Source organism: Rhodamnia argentea, chromosome 3, assembly GCF_020921035.1.
Source record: "Rhodamnia argentea isolate NSW1041297 chromosome 3, ASM2092103v1, whole genome shotgun sequence".
NCBI lineage: Eukaryota > Viridiplantae > Streptophyta > Magnoliopsida > Myrtales > Myrtaceae > Rhodamnia > Rhodamnia argentea.
The window spans coordinates 17,552,697-17,568,935 of record NC_063152.1 but is presented as its reverse complement, the minus strand read 5'-3'; the positions used below and the strand labels follow the sequence as shown (position 1 = coordinate 17,568,935).

General features: G+C 41.8%; 1 protein-coding gene, 1 long non-coding RNA gene and 1 pseudogene across 3 annotated transcripts; all 3 read left to right on the top strand.

Annotated features, from left to right (window-relative positions):
* Positions 1 to 793: 793 nt before the first annotated feature.
* LOC115754380 lies at positions 794 to 2,015 on the top strand. 2 transcript variants are annotated; one of them, XR_007197783.1, is made up of 3 exons: positions 928 to 1,060; positions 1,362 to 1,674; positions 1,876 to 2,015. It is a non-coding gene; the product is annotated as an uncharacterized LOC115754380 (long non-coding RNA). The 2 variants fall into 2 exon arrangements; XR_004016984.1 differs by lacking the exon at positions 1,876 to 2,015 and having other exon boundaries at positions 794 to 929; positions 1,362 to 1,654.
* Positions 2,016 to 4,299: 2,284 nt separating this feature from the next.
* LOC115754377 lies at positions 4,300 to 5,190 on the top strand. The gene has a single exon (XM_030693375.2). The coding sequence runs from the start codon at positions 4,300 to 4,302 to the stop codon at positions 5,188 to 5,190; it is 891 nt and encodes a 296-aa protein (XP_030549235.1).
* Positions 5,191 to 14,671: 9,481 nt separating this feature from the next.
* Positions 14,672 to 15,953, top strand: LOC115754385 (annotated as a pseudogene).
* The last annotated feature ends 286 nt before the right edge of the window (positions 15,954 to 16,239 follow it).

The following is a 16,239-nucleotide window of genomic DNA, read 5'->3' as shown; positions in this document are numbered from 1 at the left end:
CTCGCTGGGTCTGATGCAATCCTCCTTCTTTACTCTGGCTTAGGACAGGCTATGTAAACATACATAGCATGAAGAAACCTAAGACGGAAAATCCTTGTTTTCCTCTCTCTCCCTCCCCCTCTCTCTATTTAAGAAGAGACGGGTCACGAGAATTATAAACGTGTTTCTCTATTACTTTATATAGTTTAAAATGTTCATGTATGGTACCTAACCCATGACAATTTCAATGGAGATTATCAGCCTCCATGTGGGAACATTGTCCGTTCAGTCCTAAATTTGTTGCCGCATTGACCATGCCAGCACTTACGGCGAAAATTAGCCGGAAGAACTATATTGGGATTATGCAAAAAACTTCAAGACTATATTGGTACAATTGAAAAGTTTATGATTGAATTGCTATCCGTATAATAGGTTTAGGACCGGTTGGCTAAATTTCCCGCCTTCATGCCATATGACACTTTTCTGAAATTTATATGCATTCCCATTTTTTCATTTTTATGTCGTTGCAAAATAAAATTCTGATGATCAATTAGCCCGTAATTTGTACACTAGATCCCTCGTAGAAATTTGCCTACTTCGCCGTCCTTTTTTAGAACAAAATTCTTTATTTCGTAGTTTGTACGGTTTTTCGTATTATGTATTTTTGTCAACATTTAAGTTTATTTAAATGATTTCGAAATATAGTAAATTTGTATTATTTAAGTGATGCATTTTGCCCAATATTTGATATGTCAATTGTTTGCGTACACGCGTGGACACACGTGTGAGTAGAACTAATGGACGACTGTGGCTTCCTCCCTCTGCTGCCTGTCATCGAGGTCCTCTGCTACTCACCGGAGGACTCAGCCTCCGAACGCCGGAGGAGCCGACGCCGCCCTCTGCCACGACGTGGCCGCGGGTCCTGCTCTGACCCCACTTCCTCTTTTCCGGTTCGTCTCCTTCGGGCTCATCGTTTTCCTCGGGATCCTCCAGCTCTGGCCGGCGACACACTTTCGACACCCCTACGATCATCACAGAAACTGGTTCCCCTACGATCCTTTCTTTCTCTCTTTGACTATATGTGTGTCTGCTCATGTTTGTTTTTACTTAAGAGTGGACATTGCAATGTTTTTTTTTTCTTAACTTGCTCTGTTTTTTATGTCGACTCATAATCTGGTTCCATTCAAACTGTGTCTGGCGAGTTTATAACCTGTTTATGATTCTTCAGTGGCTGAAAATGGTCTTTTTTTTCTGGGATTTCTAGTGAATATTTGGGTTGGATACTTCCTTTTCCTTCTGTTAAACTTGAGTTTGATCGGTCATTGCATTTTCCTTTACGATTTGATTACTGTATACCAAGTGCTCGTTCTAATGTTACAAAGGTTGAAAAAGGAGTTTTGGGTGGCCAAAACGGCAAGATCATGACTCCGAATTGCCAGTAATAAGTAATCCACAATGCTCTTCAGAATCCAGGAAAAATGATCACTGAATGTGCTAGACAGATAATGATATAGCACAATGAGTTAACGGCGACAAGTAGAGTAACTACCACATTCGCCTAGCCATGATAAAATTTTATAGTTACTGATGTTCAAGGTTGTAATTTTAGGAGAGATTGGGGTGTCGGCACATGAATTTGGATGGCTGGTGCTTAAGTCGTCCATGCTCTAGTTTGTGAATAGCAGACAAATACAGGTGTATTCCCTGGTTATTTCTTGAGATTACTGCTGTTTCAAGATGGTAGTGTCTGTTGTATCCTGTTTTACCCATCATTCAAACGAATCAAATAAATTTCTTGAAACTGCTCTTTTATCACATTGACAAGTTCCAAAGCAGTTACATCGTAAATGCAGTCATTACTTTCATTTGCATCGGGTTTTCGCATATATAAATCAGAGAAGTGCCAAGCAGGATGGATTTTGGAGTGCTGATTATTGTTTTTTCAAAGTCTCGTTCCATCTGAATTGTTCAAATAAGGCCAACTGATCGGCTTCTGTAGTTGGGCAAGTTTGGGGCTTCTGGTAGAGAAAACGCCGAAGTGGTAACATCAAACTATGAAGAGGATGGAATGGTGCATGTTGTTTCTTGGATGGAGTGTCTGGACCTTTCGGCTGCTTGCAGTGCTCGCCAATTCAACTTTGACTAGCTCAAGGTATGCGGGGTTTCGTAGAAGCTGATGTTCAAGTAACCTGGCATCTTATTGGACGTTCATGTATCCCGTCTTTTGTCTTACCCCGAGCTGGCACTGGGGTCTTGGTTCTTTGAGTGCTTGCCTAAATCATCTGAACATGCTACTTATACGTATCTTGACTAATTTACACTTCTCACCACACTTACACTTTTTTCATACAAATAATGAGATTGGCTCAACCAAATTGAGCAACTAAGAGAGCACTGCCGGCTTGACTGGAGCTTTTTTATTTTCTCTGTACATTAGCATCTCCTTTTAGCCAGTCAAGTTTTACGGTACTACTGTTCTGCATGTCCACATGTTCTGATCTGGCATGTATTTTGTTGATTTGCAGCGCTGGCGAGAGCAACCCCGCCTTTTTTTTGACACTCTACCACAATTACTCGAAGCTTTCCTCTTCTTGGTTGTCAGTCGGCAATGAAGCGTTACCCGAAAGCACAGCAAAGGAGATGGTCATCCCTTATGATGGTCCCAAGAAACTTTGCTCGGCACCTGGAGCTGGATCCACTCTGCAGCACTAAAGAGGCAATCTATGGAAACGGTACCTTCCTCTGTTGTCGTCTCAAATGCTAGGACGGTAGGCTTTTCCACAGAGATATGTAGTTCAGGCCTATTGTAGAGAAGTTGGGTTTCTGTGCTTAATTTTTGAAGCACCATACACATGCCTCTACACGAATGCCTAGTATGGCTGATGTAAGTAAGAACTCAAGAAGATAATTTTTGTATTGCAAAACTTAGATTCGAGTCACTAAAGAGTCTCAGTGGCGAGTTCGTCTAGACAGAAGGGACTGGGAGTAGCGCGCTTTGAAGAGATTCTTCTTTGTTCCTTGAGGAAGCAAGCTGGACATCTATCTTGACCATTGACAGCATCTAATTAACGTAGGTTATGACATAAATTCGTCGAGACTCTTGTATTGATTCTACATGCTTTCACACATTAAAAAGAAAGTAAAACTTGTGATATTTCCTTTTCCTAATTATCGATCCATACCCAAAAAAAAAAAAAAAAACAACAACATTAGCAACTTGAGTTAGCAAAGGAGAATGCTTCATCTGTCGCAGTGGCATGACCTATTAGCACTGTGCGTTGAACCTCTACCACGCGGTAATGTCGCGTTACTACGCTGACGAAGCACTAATAAAATGGTTTGATTACCAAAACAAAACAAAACAAAAACAGTGATGTATGTCAAGGATTTTAATTGCATAAATAGATTTGATCACACATTAGCAGCCTGAGTTATTTTAGGTCAGACAGAAACCTCAATTAGCAACATGGGAAAAAATGGAATTGTTTTGTCACATGTGAGGGCTTGGCTCTCGCCTCTTTATAAAAAACGAGGGATTTATTTAGGAAGCTGCTAACCTAACATTCTAATATAATTGCCATTATTTCTGATCTCACGATTTTATAATTAAAGAGTGCTTTATGCAAAATACGAGGTGATGGTGAGTGGATCTATGGTCAGAAATAACTAACAAGACTATTAGATTGTCATGAGAGCATTTCCCGATTTATTTATTTACTTTTTCAAGAAAATGTACATTCTTATAGAAAAAAATAATACTTGTGATATTTCCTTTTCCGATCCATACACAAAATAAAAAAAAAATGAAAAGACGATTTTATTTAGAAATCTCTTTCTTATAAAAAAAAATTAAAAGATTTCACATTTTTCCAAGGTTCTATCAATTTACATAGTGAGATTAATTTAACAAAAAATGAGAAGCTCCTTCGTAGCATAGCAATAGCAATCCTGAGAGAAGATCATCTTCATTTTCAACTCATTATTTACGCGTAGGAGATCAGTACAGAATCGGGAAATTATCTCTACCCACAACAGAAAACCAATCTCAAATCAGGAAAGGTCAGAGTCAAAACTTGACTGCGAAGATTGATGACGTCACTCACTCGCCTTCCCCATTCCAAATTTCCAACGGTAAACTATATATTCTCCCTCCCTCTCTGTCTAACCTCCGACTCTCTTCTGTCCTAATCGCTTCTCTCCAACCTTGTCTTTCTCTCTTCACCTCTCTCTCTCTCTCTCTCTCTGAATCTCTCCCAAACCGTTGGTTGCCCTCTGTTGTTCTTGCAAAGGTAGTTTCTCTATTTCTTCCATCAAAACCCCATGAAGCTTTTCGATTTCTTCAGCCCCAAATCGCCTCCTCTCCGCGACGTCCTGATCGGTGAGGTCCACTCGCCGCCGCCGTTGATGGACTCTTCCGCCTTGTGCATGTCTTATCTGCACGGCCACGAGAAGGAACCCATTGGTGATGGTGACCGCCTGAGAGGCTCAGGCGAGGCCCACTCGCCGCCATTGATGGACTCTTCTTCCTCGTGCGTTTCTTATCTGCATGATCAGGAGAAGAATCACGATGAAGGGGCCAGCGATATTTCATCTCCAACAGTGGTGGTCGCTCGCGACTTCTTCCCCCTCACGCCTGATCTGAAGCGTCTCTTGGGCACCAAGGAAGTCGGCCATCCTGAAATCGTTCCCACCCAACTGAAGCGAAAATCCATGGCCTCACTCACTGAAGCTGAAACATCACTTGTGGGGAAGAAGGCCAAGTACAACAGAAAGCAGAAGGCAGAGAAAGTGGCCTCAGGATGTGATACAGAGGAAGATAGACGCAATGGAGTTTCTACGGAGTTGGTGCTGCTCTTGGACCCATATAAGATCAAGAAGAAGCTTACCCAGAGCGATCTCGGAAACCTGTCGAGGCTCTTGATTGGGCGGGACTTTGCGAAGAGCCACTTGCTCCGATGGATGAGCAAGGACACAGTGAGTCAAGTCGAGAGCGACAAGGGGGCCACCGTCATCGTGAGGGATGCAGATACGTGCTCTGAGCATAGACTGGTGTTCATGTACTGGGTATCGTCTAAGTCCTATGTCCTCAAGGGGGGTTGGAACAAGGAGTTCGTGAAACGTAGAGGCTTGGAGGCTGGCGATGAAGTGGGATTATACTGGGATACCCTTGCTAGCAAGTTCCTCTTTAGCCGTCTTCACAAGGCAAATTAGACTTAATCTTGAATTAGTATCGCTCTTGTTCGGTGATGAATGGGAAAAGTTTTGATCTTTTAGGAAAGCATATTACTGATCGAACTTTATTGTATGCAGTCAAACTTTCTCTGTTTTCCCCAGAAATTCAATTCCTGATGAATACTTCTTTTGAGGCCTGGTTCTATGTCTTTAATTTTGTATCGTGAGTTCTCACTGTGGTGATATCTTTGAATGGGCAAGGTTGACTGTGGTACATTGGCAACATCTGACTTTCCTAGTTCTATCTTGGCGCAAACTGTGAATAATAGGTACTGATCAATGTGTCCCAGTTGGATATTTGTTTCTGTTATACACATAGGTCTCCTGCAAATAGAATTGGAAATTCATATTTGCTTCTGATCTTAGAGTTGAATTTTGTAATGCCGGCGGTATTACTGGGTATATCTATGTATAAGTTGGCCTGGTTTCCAGCACATTCCTGTAGATGAGTGTGCGGATCGCAATTCTATTGACAGTTCAATACGTGCCCACATAATAAGCTGGTTTTTAGTTACTGTTTCACGAAAGATGTTTCCACTGAACACTCCAAATCAACAGCTCAGATGATTCTCCAAAGTGAATTTAATTACACCATCCAAAGACAGAGAAACAAAACAGGGTTCCTCTGTTCAGAGGAAGAGTAAACTTCTGAATTCGGTTTTGAGTATACCAGAATTATTGTAATTACATCATCCTTCGCAACATGATGCAGAGAGGGGCGAACGACTACTTTAGGAGCATCTTCTTTCCTTCTTCTTTTCTTTTATTCTAGTTTTGGGTTGGTTCACTTTCAAGTAATCGGCATGGCAAGTTTTTGTTCAGCAATTTTCGTGGTGGCATGGAGTTAAAACATTTATTCTTTGTTTAAAACAGGTGAATTTGTCTTCACGTTAACCAAAGTTTTTTATACCTAAAATTGGAATTGAATTGCACTATTATTTGCAGCAGCATTCACTATGGTTCTAAACCCAGCATATATAGAACATCTGGCATAAGTTTGAGTATATAGAGGAGAGCATTAAGATACGATCCTGGAATATGTGAGCTGTGCTCGGAGGTACCTCTGCAGATGTGCTCAGTGTGTTCCATTCCTGAATATCAATTGGCTGCAGAAATTGCCCCTGACCAGGCTATGAATTCACTGTCATGTGGGCATTCTCCACAATGAGAGATGACTTTGCCACACATTCCTAACGTGCAGCTGTATGTATCAACCTGAAACCGGGTTCTCGTCTCAAGAACACTCTTCCCATGCTTGACTAAGCAACTGGCTCTGTTGTAGATCTGACCTGTGTCAGCTTAATGAGAAACATCTTGCTAGTGTACGAGTTTTGCCATGCACTGGCAAAGGCTAACTACTCAAGGGCGTCGATCATGGCAATAACACAGTGTCCTCCTCGCGCTGCGCGACTCATATTCACATATTCTGCTTAAGTACAAGTGCAATAGAAGTATCCACAATAAGTTGTTGGGAGTGAAAAGGAGGAAACAATCAATTCAGTTGACCCAAAATTGTGCATCTGCATAACTGTGTTCATTTTACAACGGCGTTTCTTCAAGAATTTCACGAAAAAAGTTAATAATTTTCTTAAAACAACCAATTCGTCCTCGTTGATTGTTGTGTTAGTCATTTCATAGGAGAACACAAGCAATTTTTTTTTTCCCTTGGGAGGAATCGCTTGTTGTCAATCCGAACAAACTCTAGGGAATAATCTAGAATATGAAATTTGTTACCATTAAAAAGTGTATCCAAATCCTATGTTCTCGTAATTCTAACGTTTTATAAGTTGGAGTGCTCGAACTTACATAACATTATGTTAAAAACATGGGTTCAAATGTCATGCTCATTCATTGTTGGACTCTGAAGACATAATCGGAAGAAGAAAAGAACGTAGAGGACAGTACAAAAGAGAAGAACAAAAACGAATGTTGCATTGAGGTTACACCAAGGGAAGAAATGCTATCTTAGAATTTCAATTTTACTTGGGTAAATTTGTCTTGCGGGATCTAGACAAAAAAATTTCTTTAAGGAAGTACTTTTCTAGGAAAAATGAAGCAATCTAGGTTGGCCTTTCCAACCTTTTTTTTTTTTTTCCATTTTAGATAGTAGAAAACTTTGAATATATTTTTGAGCAATAGGCCCTATTAAAGTGCACACTGACTAGACCCTTGGACTCGGACCGGTACTTGGACTTGGGAAACCGGGGGTCGGGCTTAGGACCCAAAGGATGGATCCAAGGGCCTAACCCTGGACCTTGGAAGTTTAACCGAGGATTTACGAGGGCTCGATGCGTCGGGGGCAGCAATTCAATCCGGACACCTAGATTCAGAGCCCCGAGGCTAGGACCTGAGTGTGGCACTTAGGCACCTGGAGTCAGAACTAGGACCTTGATGCCAAACTGTCATCTTGGACACTTGATGGAGGACATTGGTCCCTTACAAAATTCACGTTCTTGGGGCTAGAATCCCTTTGACTATCCTTATTGTCTCTAGTCAAGTGTCAAAGTCTAGAACTTGGCCACTATTAGGTTTCGGCGCACAAACCACATACGAAGGTAAGTATAAAAGCGAGAAAGGAATATCGAGACATAAGGTTTGTCATGGTTCATACTTAAATTGAAATTACATCCAATTGATGATTCTGCTATAATTAACGGCTTGCACTCCTCTGTCACATTCCTTAATTACAAGAAAAATAGCTAATATCTAACGGTAGGTATTCATGGGCCCAAGCCCAAATTACTAATGGAAAAATATTGGCTCAAACTCTAAAAGCTTTTTGGCCGCTCGAGGGTGCAGCCCCCATGACCCCCACCGGGGTGGACTTTCGGACCCCCTGTCTCTCATCGAGGAGCATGACCCCTATGTCTTTCTGTCGATGGGAATATGAATCACAACCCAACATCCATAGGATCATAGATCCCACAATTTAGAATTTGGGCTCAATCGTTGAGATCAAGCCTTGGGCCTAGGTCTCGAGTCATGCCCCGAGGGCCAAAGTGTATGGGTCATGTCCTAGGTTTGATACTTGGTTTCGGAGTCAAAGTGTTGAGGTCTCGTCTTTGGGCACCAAGATTTGCGTCCTAGCTTGTGGGCCACTATTCAAACTCTCGAGGTCCTGATTTTGGTCTTGGAGTCTTAGATGAAAGCACTAGGGTGCTAGGTAACCCACCAAGGTTCCGTGAGGCGAGGTCGAGGTTGAGGTTGAGGTCCTCATCGAGAATAAAGTTGCAGCCATTTTTTTTTTATTGCACATAGCTCTTCGACACTCGCTCGCAATTATATGAAATATAGTAACGCAAAAATAAAAAAAAATTCCGTATATTTGAACACGGAACAATACAATCCTCCAACTCAGAAGGGATAGGAAAAAATATGTCAATTTATGTCTTTCGTGATTAAAATAGTCTTAAGTGAGCATTTGAAACATGTGTTGAGAATCTTATGAGTCATCCTTCATTACCAAACGCTCTTTCTCAGAAGCTCCATCCAAAATCATCCCTTCAATCTTCCACCAGTGAACCAGTCAAGCTCTTCGACCAAAAAAAAAAAAAAAAGAGAGTCAAGCTCAAGCTATATGTTGCGAAATCGGTACCACAGCGAAAGCAGATCATGACCTTTGCAATTATATCAGGAGCTATAAAAATCGACAAAGAAATAAAACGAGGAACAATAAAGGATACAAAATATACGTGGTTCAATCCGAATGTCAGAACCTATGTCCACGGGAGAGCCAACAACAAAATAATCCACTAATAAATCGGAGAATTACATAATTACAATCACTTGCGCTCAAATGTTTTCCAATCCTAGATTATACACCCGATACTCACAGTGTTTAATAACTCAACTCGATGGACTCGACGCGACGAACAAACCTCTCCGAGCTCTAGACTCTCATTGTCTCTTGAGCTCTTGTCCTCTTGCCTCTCTCTTCACAGAGGTCTTTGCTCCTTCTTATGGATAGGTGAAGGAGACAAGAAAACATCAATATTAGATTTCTTCTTTAAAAAATCCATGAAAATATCTTACCTTTTGGTTCCCACGTTCATCATAATCCATGGGGAATCTAATGATGATGGATGGTGGATGGTGGATGGTGGATGGGCACCCACAAGCAATAAGGAAAAGAAATGGATGTACACTCTTCTGACCTCGCTTTCCTCTTGTCGGCCAAGTGATGAAAAGCTAGCAAAGAGACAAGAGCATAAAGGCAAGAAGACAAATGGAGCCCTATTTTTATTGAGCATGCACTTCTTTAATGCTAGGATTTTCATATCCTTCATTCTTTCTGTCTGAAAACAAATATTCTGATTTTGCTTGTCATCCTACATGAAGAGAAAGGATGCGCATGGATTGAGCAGTAAATACTCCACGTGTGTCTAGTCTCGTAAACGGGCTCAGCCTCGAGACACAATTTTAACAATTCTCCATCTTGGCTCGACTTTTAGAGCCAAGTCATTGTGCTTAATTATTCATGCTACCTTTCCCAGCACCTCGATGGGTGCTTACACTCTACAGACGCCGATTGAGTTCAAGCAGAGCTCGAGCTTTGCCAAAGGAACCGGCTTCGTTATCATATTTGTCGGGTTCTCCGTTGTTGCTATTTTCATAACAACAATAATGGCCTTCGCTATGACATCTCGGATAAATGGGTACATGATGTCGATATGCTTTGTTCACTCATGATATATCATATTATAAGCCAGATATATCGTACCTGGTTGTTACAATGTATAGTGACGTTTTTTTGCTCCGGTTTAAGGTTTGAGAGCAAACCTCTTAGCCATATTGCCTCTTTTGCTACAAAGGTCGGTGCCATGTACTCTGCTTGCCTTGAGGACAAAGCAACATGAACCTGTAAGGATGTCTTCCAACTTACTGTACTACTTGCTAGCGTAAACACGTACCCTACTAATGATCTGCGGCCATCCAAGTCACCTGCATAATTCGAACCACATATATTATGGTCTCATTGCCATTCCCGTCTCTTCAGTATATGATACCAATATCCGATGTCCCCTTCAAATATCCGAGGATCTATTTCACAGCTTCCCAATGTGTCTTACCTGGGCATTTCATGTAACGGTCGACAACGCTTATAGCTTGTGAAATATCAGGCCTATTGTATACCATGGCGTACATAATACTACCCACTGCACTAGAATATGGAACATGGGACATATGCTCTCCCTCCTCCCGAGTCTGCGATGATAACTTATCAGAAAGTTTAAAATGTACAACTAAAGGTATACTTACAGATTTTGCTGATTGGATGTTAAATCGTGCCACGATCTTCTCAATATATTCTTTTACGATAGACGCAAAATCCCTACAGCTTTGTCACGCAAAGTCTCCATACCCAATATATTCTTAGCTGCACATAAATCTTTCATTTCAAACTCAGCACTCAACTACGGCTTCAACATATCAATATCGGACATTTGTTTAATTGCTATTAACATGTCATCAACATATAATAACAGATAAATCAAAGATCCATCCTCCAATCTCCCGAAATAAACACAGTTATCCATTTGACTTTTCGAATAATCCCGATTAGCCCCGAAAGCATCAAAACGCTTATAACACTGTCTAGGAGGTTGTTTTAGCCCATGCAAAGATTTCTTGAATAAGCAAACATGGTCTCTTTACCTAGAATAGCAAATCTCTCTAGTTGCCTCATATAAATTTGTTCCTCCAACTCACCATGAAAAAACAACGTTTTCACATCTAGTTGCTCCAGCTCGAGATCCCGTGCAGCAACTAAGGCAAGTAATGCACAAATACAAATATGTCTTACTATAGGAGAGAATACATCATTATAGTCGATGCATTCTCGCCGAGTATACCCCTTCACAATGAGTTTTGCCTTGTACCTTGTTGCCTCGTTATCGGGAGTGCCCTCCTTCCACTTGTAGATCCATTTGCACATAACAATCTTTTGACTTTTTGGTACTTTAATTAGCTCCCATATCCGATTCTGATAGAGTGATTCTATTTCTTCATTCATAACTTCTAGCCACTGCGATAACTTAGCATTAGCTGTCACCTCGGAGTATGATGAAGGCACATCTGTCTCCACTTCATCACCTATAGTCAATGCATACGCAATATTAGAATAACCATAACGTACCGGTGGTTTGATTTGCCTTTTAAATACGCTCGTGGCTATATTACGTTGCGGCTTCGTTGGTTCATCCGTATCACCGTCTTCGGAGAGCGTGGCCTCATCCATAGTGTCTTCCTCTGTTACCCTTGAAGTCTCCGGAAGCTCCACCCGAAGCTGCACCTCACTTCTAACACCATGATCTGTTTGCTCTGCAGGTTGAGTCTCAAGACTTCTCCTTTGAAGCATTGCGGTCTCGTTGAAGATCACGTTTCTGCAGATTATAAAATGGGGCGATATGGGATCGGCGCACCACAACCGGTAACCTTTCATCCCTTATGCATAAACCACAATTATGCACTTCTTTGCCTTTGGCTCAAGTCTACCATCCCTCACATGAGCATACGCAGGATATACGAATATCCACAATTCGGAGTAATCAACGGGTTTCCCCAACCATACTTCTTCAGGAGTCTTCCACTTGATAGCAGAAGGTGGAGATCGATTAATCAAGTAACAGGCCATGTTCACTTATTCAGCCCAAAATTCCTTGCCTAGTCTTGCATGCAAAAGCATGCACCGAGCTAGCTCAAGTAGGGTTCTGTTCTTCCGTTCTATAATGCCATTCTATTGTGGTGTCCCGGGAACCGTGCGGTACCTCGGGATCCCTTCTTTTTGCGAGAACTAGGTAAAATCCTTACCACGTAACTCCATCCCGTTATCTGTTCTTAGGCACTTGATTTGTTTTCCTATCTGCTTCTCAATCAATAACTTAAAATTTTTTAATCGATCAAATGCCTCGAGTTTGTGCTTCAAGAAGTATAGCCATACCTTTATCGAATAGTTGTTAATAAATGTCAGCATATATCTCACACCTCCTTTCAAAGGAACTGGAGACGGTCCCTAGAGGTCTGAATGAATGTATTCGACCGGTTGCTTGGTCGAATGCACAGCTGTTCCGAATTTAACTCGTAGTTGCTTCCCAAAGATGAAATGCTCACATAGATCTAATTTTTCTATCTTCTGACCTTTCGGTAACCCTTTTTAACTCAGCATTGTCATCCTACCTCACTTATGTGCCCTAACCGCATATGCCATAACCGAGTTAAGTTTGAATTTGATTAACCGGATGAAACCGTAGCAGCTCCTATCACGGTCTCTCCTAGTATATAATAGACAGAATTCGTCTTCTTCCATTTCATCACCGTCATGGCACCCCGAGAGATCTTCAGTACTTTACCTTCAATGGTGTACTTGCACCCAATGTCATCGAGTGTCCCCGGAGAAATAGGGTTCTTCTTGAGTTCTAGTACATGTCTCATGTCCGTCGGCGTCCACTCTACGCCATCCGAACTGTCCTTGTCTCTACAACCTTGCAGGCTGCGTTATTCCCCAATAGAACTCTACCACCATCTGCAGTTTGGTATGTAGTGAACAAGTTCCTATAAGGGGTCATGTGATAGTAACATTCGGAATCTAGCACTCATTCGTCTCCGAATGAACTTGTTGATGCACATAAGACGGCTTCAGCATCACCGGTACTCTGCTCGGCAACATTCACCACATTACTTGTGGCATTTTGCCCATTGCCTTTATTTCTCAATTTTCGACAATCTCTTCGTGTGTGCCCTTCCTTGTGTCATTCAAAGCATTTCACCCGACCTTTGAATTTTCTATGTCGCGATTTTGACCTGCTTTTGCCTCTATTGCTGCTAGGCTACCGATGTTCATCTCTGCCTCGAATCACAAGTTCTCACGCTCCATCTTGAGCAAGACTGTCATCTCGCAACCTCCGCTGCCACTCCTTTGAAAACATAGCAGATTTTACCTCTTCCGAGGTAATCGTAGCATGCCCTTATAACAAGGAGTAGGTGAAGTGCTCCCATGATTTTGGTAGAGATGCCAACAACATCATGCCTTGTTCTTCATCGTTTAGAATCTTTCCGACATTCTTCAAGCCCATCACGAGTTTATTAAACTCATCTAGGTGAGATCTAACAGATGTACCTTTAGTGTATCGAAACTAGGGTTGAGTAAATTGGACCACTCCGATCGAGATCGATGGTTCGATTCCCGGTTCTAGAGGGAGCAATCCAGCTGTCGGTTCTAAGGTCCTAGGACCGGATCGCCTGGATCGGACCGATCGAATTTTTTGTTTTTTTTTTTAAAGTTACACTCTCTTTACTTGTTAAGGATGTCCAAGAAATTTTACCAAATTGAGAAGCTATTCGCACTCTCTATTTTTTATTCTCCTATGCAGAAGTCTTTTTAGTTACATTTTAAAATTTTTTTTTTTAAGTAACCAAGCTCATGTGCTCCATATTAGGGATGATGCCTTTTTTTTTTTGCATGTGTTCGGTCCAATCGAACCCGCCGAGAACGGGACAAGACGAGACCGGACCGGTGGTCCGATTCCCAATTCCGAAAAATTGAGAACCGAGACTATCGGTCCAGTTATCCGTTCTTGAGAGGAATTGGACCAGACCGAAAACCAATTACCCCTAATTGAAACTAAAACATCCTCTTTAGCATGTATAATCAATTATTCAAATCCTTTGTAACATAGAGGGCCCGAAGTTTTGCCCACATCGTTGCGACATCTTTTTCATTAGCTACCTCTATTAACACCTCATCCAATAGGTTCAATAGGATTATGCTCCGAGCTTTTCTCATTAGCTCATCCTTGTCGGCATCTTTCATTGTTTCGGGCAATTTGTCCTTGTCCTCCAATACTTCGGCCAAACTTTGAGTTGTTAATAGTGCTTCCATCTTGACGATCCATAGTCCAAAGTTATTATTCCCGTTAAATTTCTCAACTTCTACTCTAGCTCTAGACATAATTGCAAAGTCTTAACTACGATACCAATTGTTGCGAAATCGGTACCGCAGTGGAAGTGAATCGTGACCTTGCAATTATATCGGGAGCTATGAAAATCAACAGAGAAATAAAATGAGGAACAATAAAGGACACAAGATATACGTGGTTCGATCCGAATGTCATAACCTACATCCACAGGAGAACCAATAACAAAATAATTCCCTAATAAATTGGAGAATTACAGGATTACAATCACTTGCGCTTAAGTGTTTTCCAATCCTAGATTATACATCCGATACCTACAATGTTTAATAACTCAACTCAATGGATTTGATGCGACGAACATACCTCTTCGAGCTCTAGACTCTCGTCATCTCTTGAGCTCTTGTTCTCTTGCCTCTCTCTTCACAGAGGTCTTTGCTCCTTCTTATGGGATAGGTGAAGGAGACAAGAAAACATCATCATTACATTTCTTCTTGAAAAAAAGTCCATGAAGATATCTTAACTTTCGGTTCCCACGCTCATCATAATCCATGGGGAATCTAATGATGATGGATGGTGGATGGTGTATGGGCACCCACAAGCAATAATGAAAAGAAATGGACGTGCATTCTTTTGACCTTCACTTTCCTCTTGTCGGCCAAGTGATGAAAAGCTAGCAAAGAGACAAGAGCATAAAGGCAAAAAGACAAATGGAGCCTCATCTTCATTGAGCATGCACTTCTTTAATGCTAGGATTTCCATATCCTTCATTCTTTATGTTTGAAAATAAATCTTCTGATTTTGCTTGTCATCTCGCATGAAGAGAAAGGATGCTCCTGGATTGAGCAGTAAATACTCCATGTGTGTTAGATCTCGTAAACAGGCTCAAACTTGAGACACAATTTTAACACTATAAATGTAGCTCCCACTTTCATGGTCTTTTCAACTCTCCACTCTTGCTTCAGAAACCAAATCATCCCTTCAATCTTTTTTTCACATTCAGTGATCTCAAAGCTGCAAAATTTCTAGCCAAAACTGGAAATGCTTCAGCAAAATCATCAGTCCTTTCGACACCGATCGATTAGATGTTTTGAAATCCATTTGCGACCATCTTTTTTAAGATGATGATAATGGTGTCAACGCAACGCTTTTGGCATCAACTACTGCAGACATGTACCTGAGGAGTTCAAGTTTCGGCAGTCTTTTACTGACGGAGAGTAGGAGCGAACCGCCCCTCAAAGTGGACGACTCGAAGGACACGTTGGTGTACGGCGCTCTGTGCGATGCGATCAATTCTGGGTGGATGATCATGATGCCTTCGGTTTTGAGTCAACATTTTGATTTGGAAGTGACAGTCGTCGATATCAACAGCATTGATGTGGCGAGGGAGAAAAAGGAGATGGTGGAGCGTGAGATACAAGCGCCGGTCGAGAAGACGCATTACAGAGGGGTGAGGAGGCGGCCGTGGGGAAAATACGAGGCGGAAATAAGGGACCCGAAGAAGAACGGGGCAAGGATTTGGCTCGGGACATACGAGGCACCCGAGGACACGGCATTAGCCTACGACCGGGGCTGCTTTTAGGATAAAGGGGTCCAAGGCCAAGCTCAACTTTCCTTACTTCTTCAGCTCGGCCAAGCACGAGCCCGTTAGGGTCAGACCCAAGTTGCGGACTGCCGAGCCTAGCGCGCCATCCACGTCCAGCGATGATGATGAGAATGAAGAGGAGAAAGAGAGTTGTCAATGTGGATGCTGAGGAGGATTTTGGATGTCCAATACCGTTTCCCATGCTGGATATGGGTTTGTTGAGTGGGGATGAACAGTTTTCGTTTTGATCGTGCAAACTCCAAGGCCACTGTCTTGATCAATCAGGCAATTTGTCTTCTGGAAACTATCAGTTAACCACTTGCTTTCGGTGCCTCGTTAAATCTCAGACATGAATTGATCTATGGAAAAGGAATCTCCATGGAAAAGAGAGAATGAATTGTATTTGTGCATCCTTTGTCACATGGTGATTCGTTCACGTGAACACTCATCTCGTGTTTTAAGAGTACTTAAAAATCGCTCCGATTTGACAAGAAAAGAAGAATTGGTGCACCACTTCCATTTGTGAATTCCCAA

Excerpts from the sequence above, each read along its gene's own strand:
- LOC115754377 (XM_030693375.2), top strand. The coding sequence starts at position 4,300 with ATGAAGCTTTTCGATTTCTTCAGCCCCAAATCGCCTCCTCTCCGCGAC.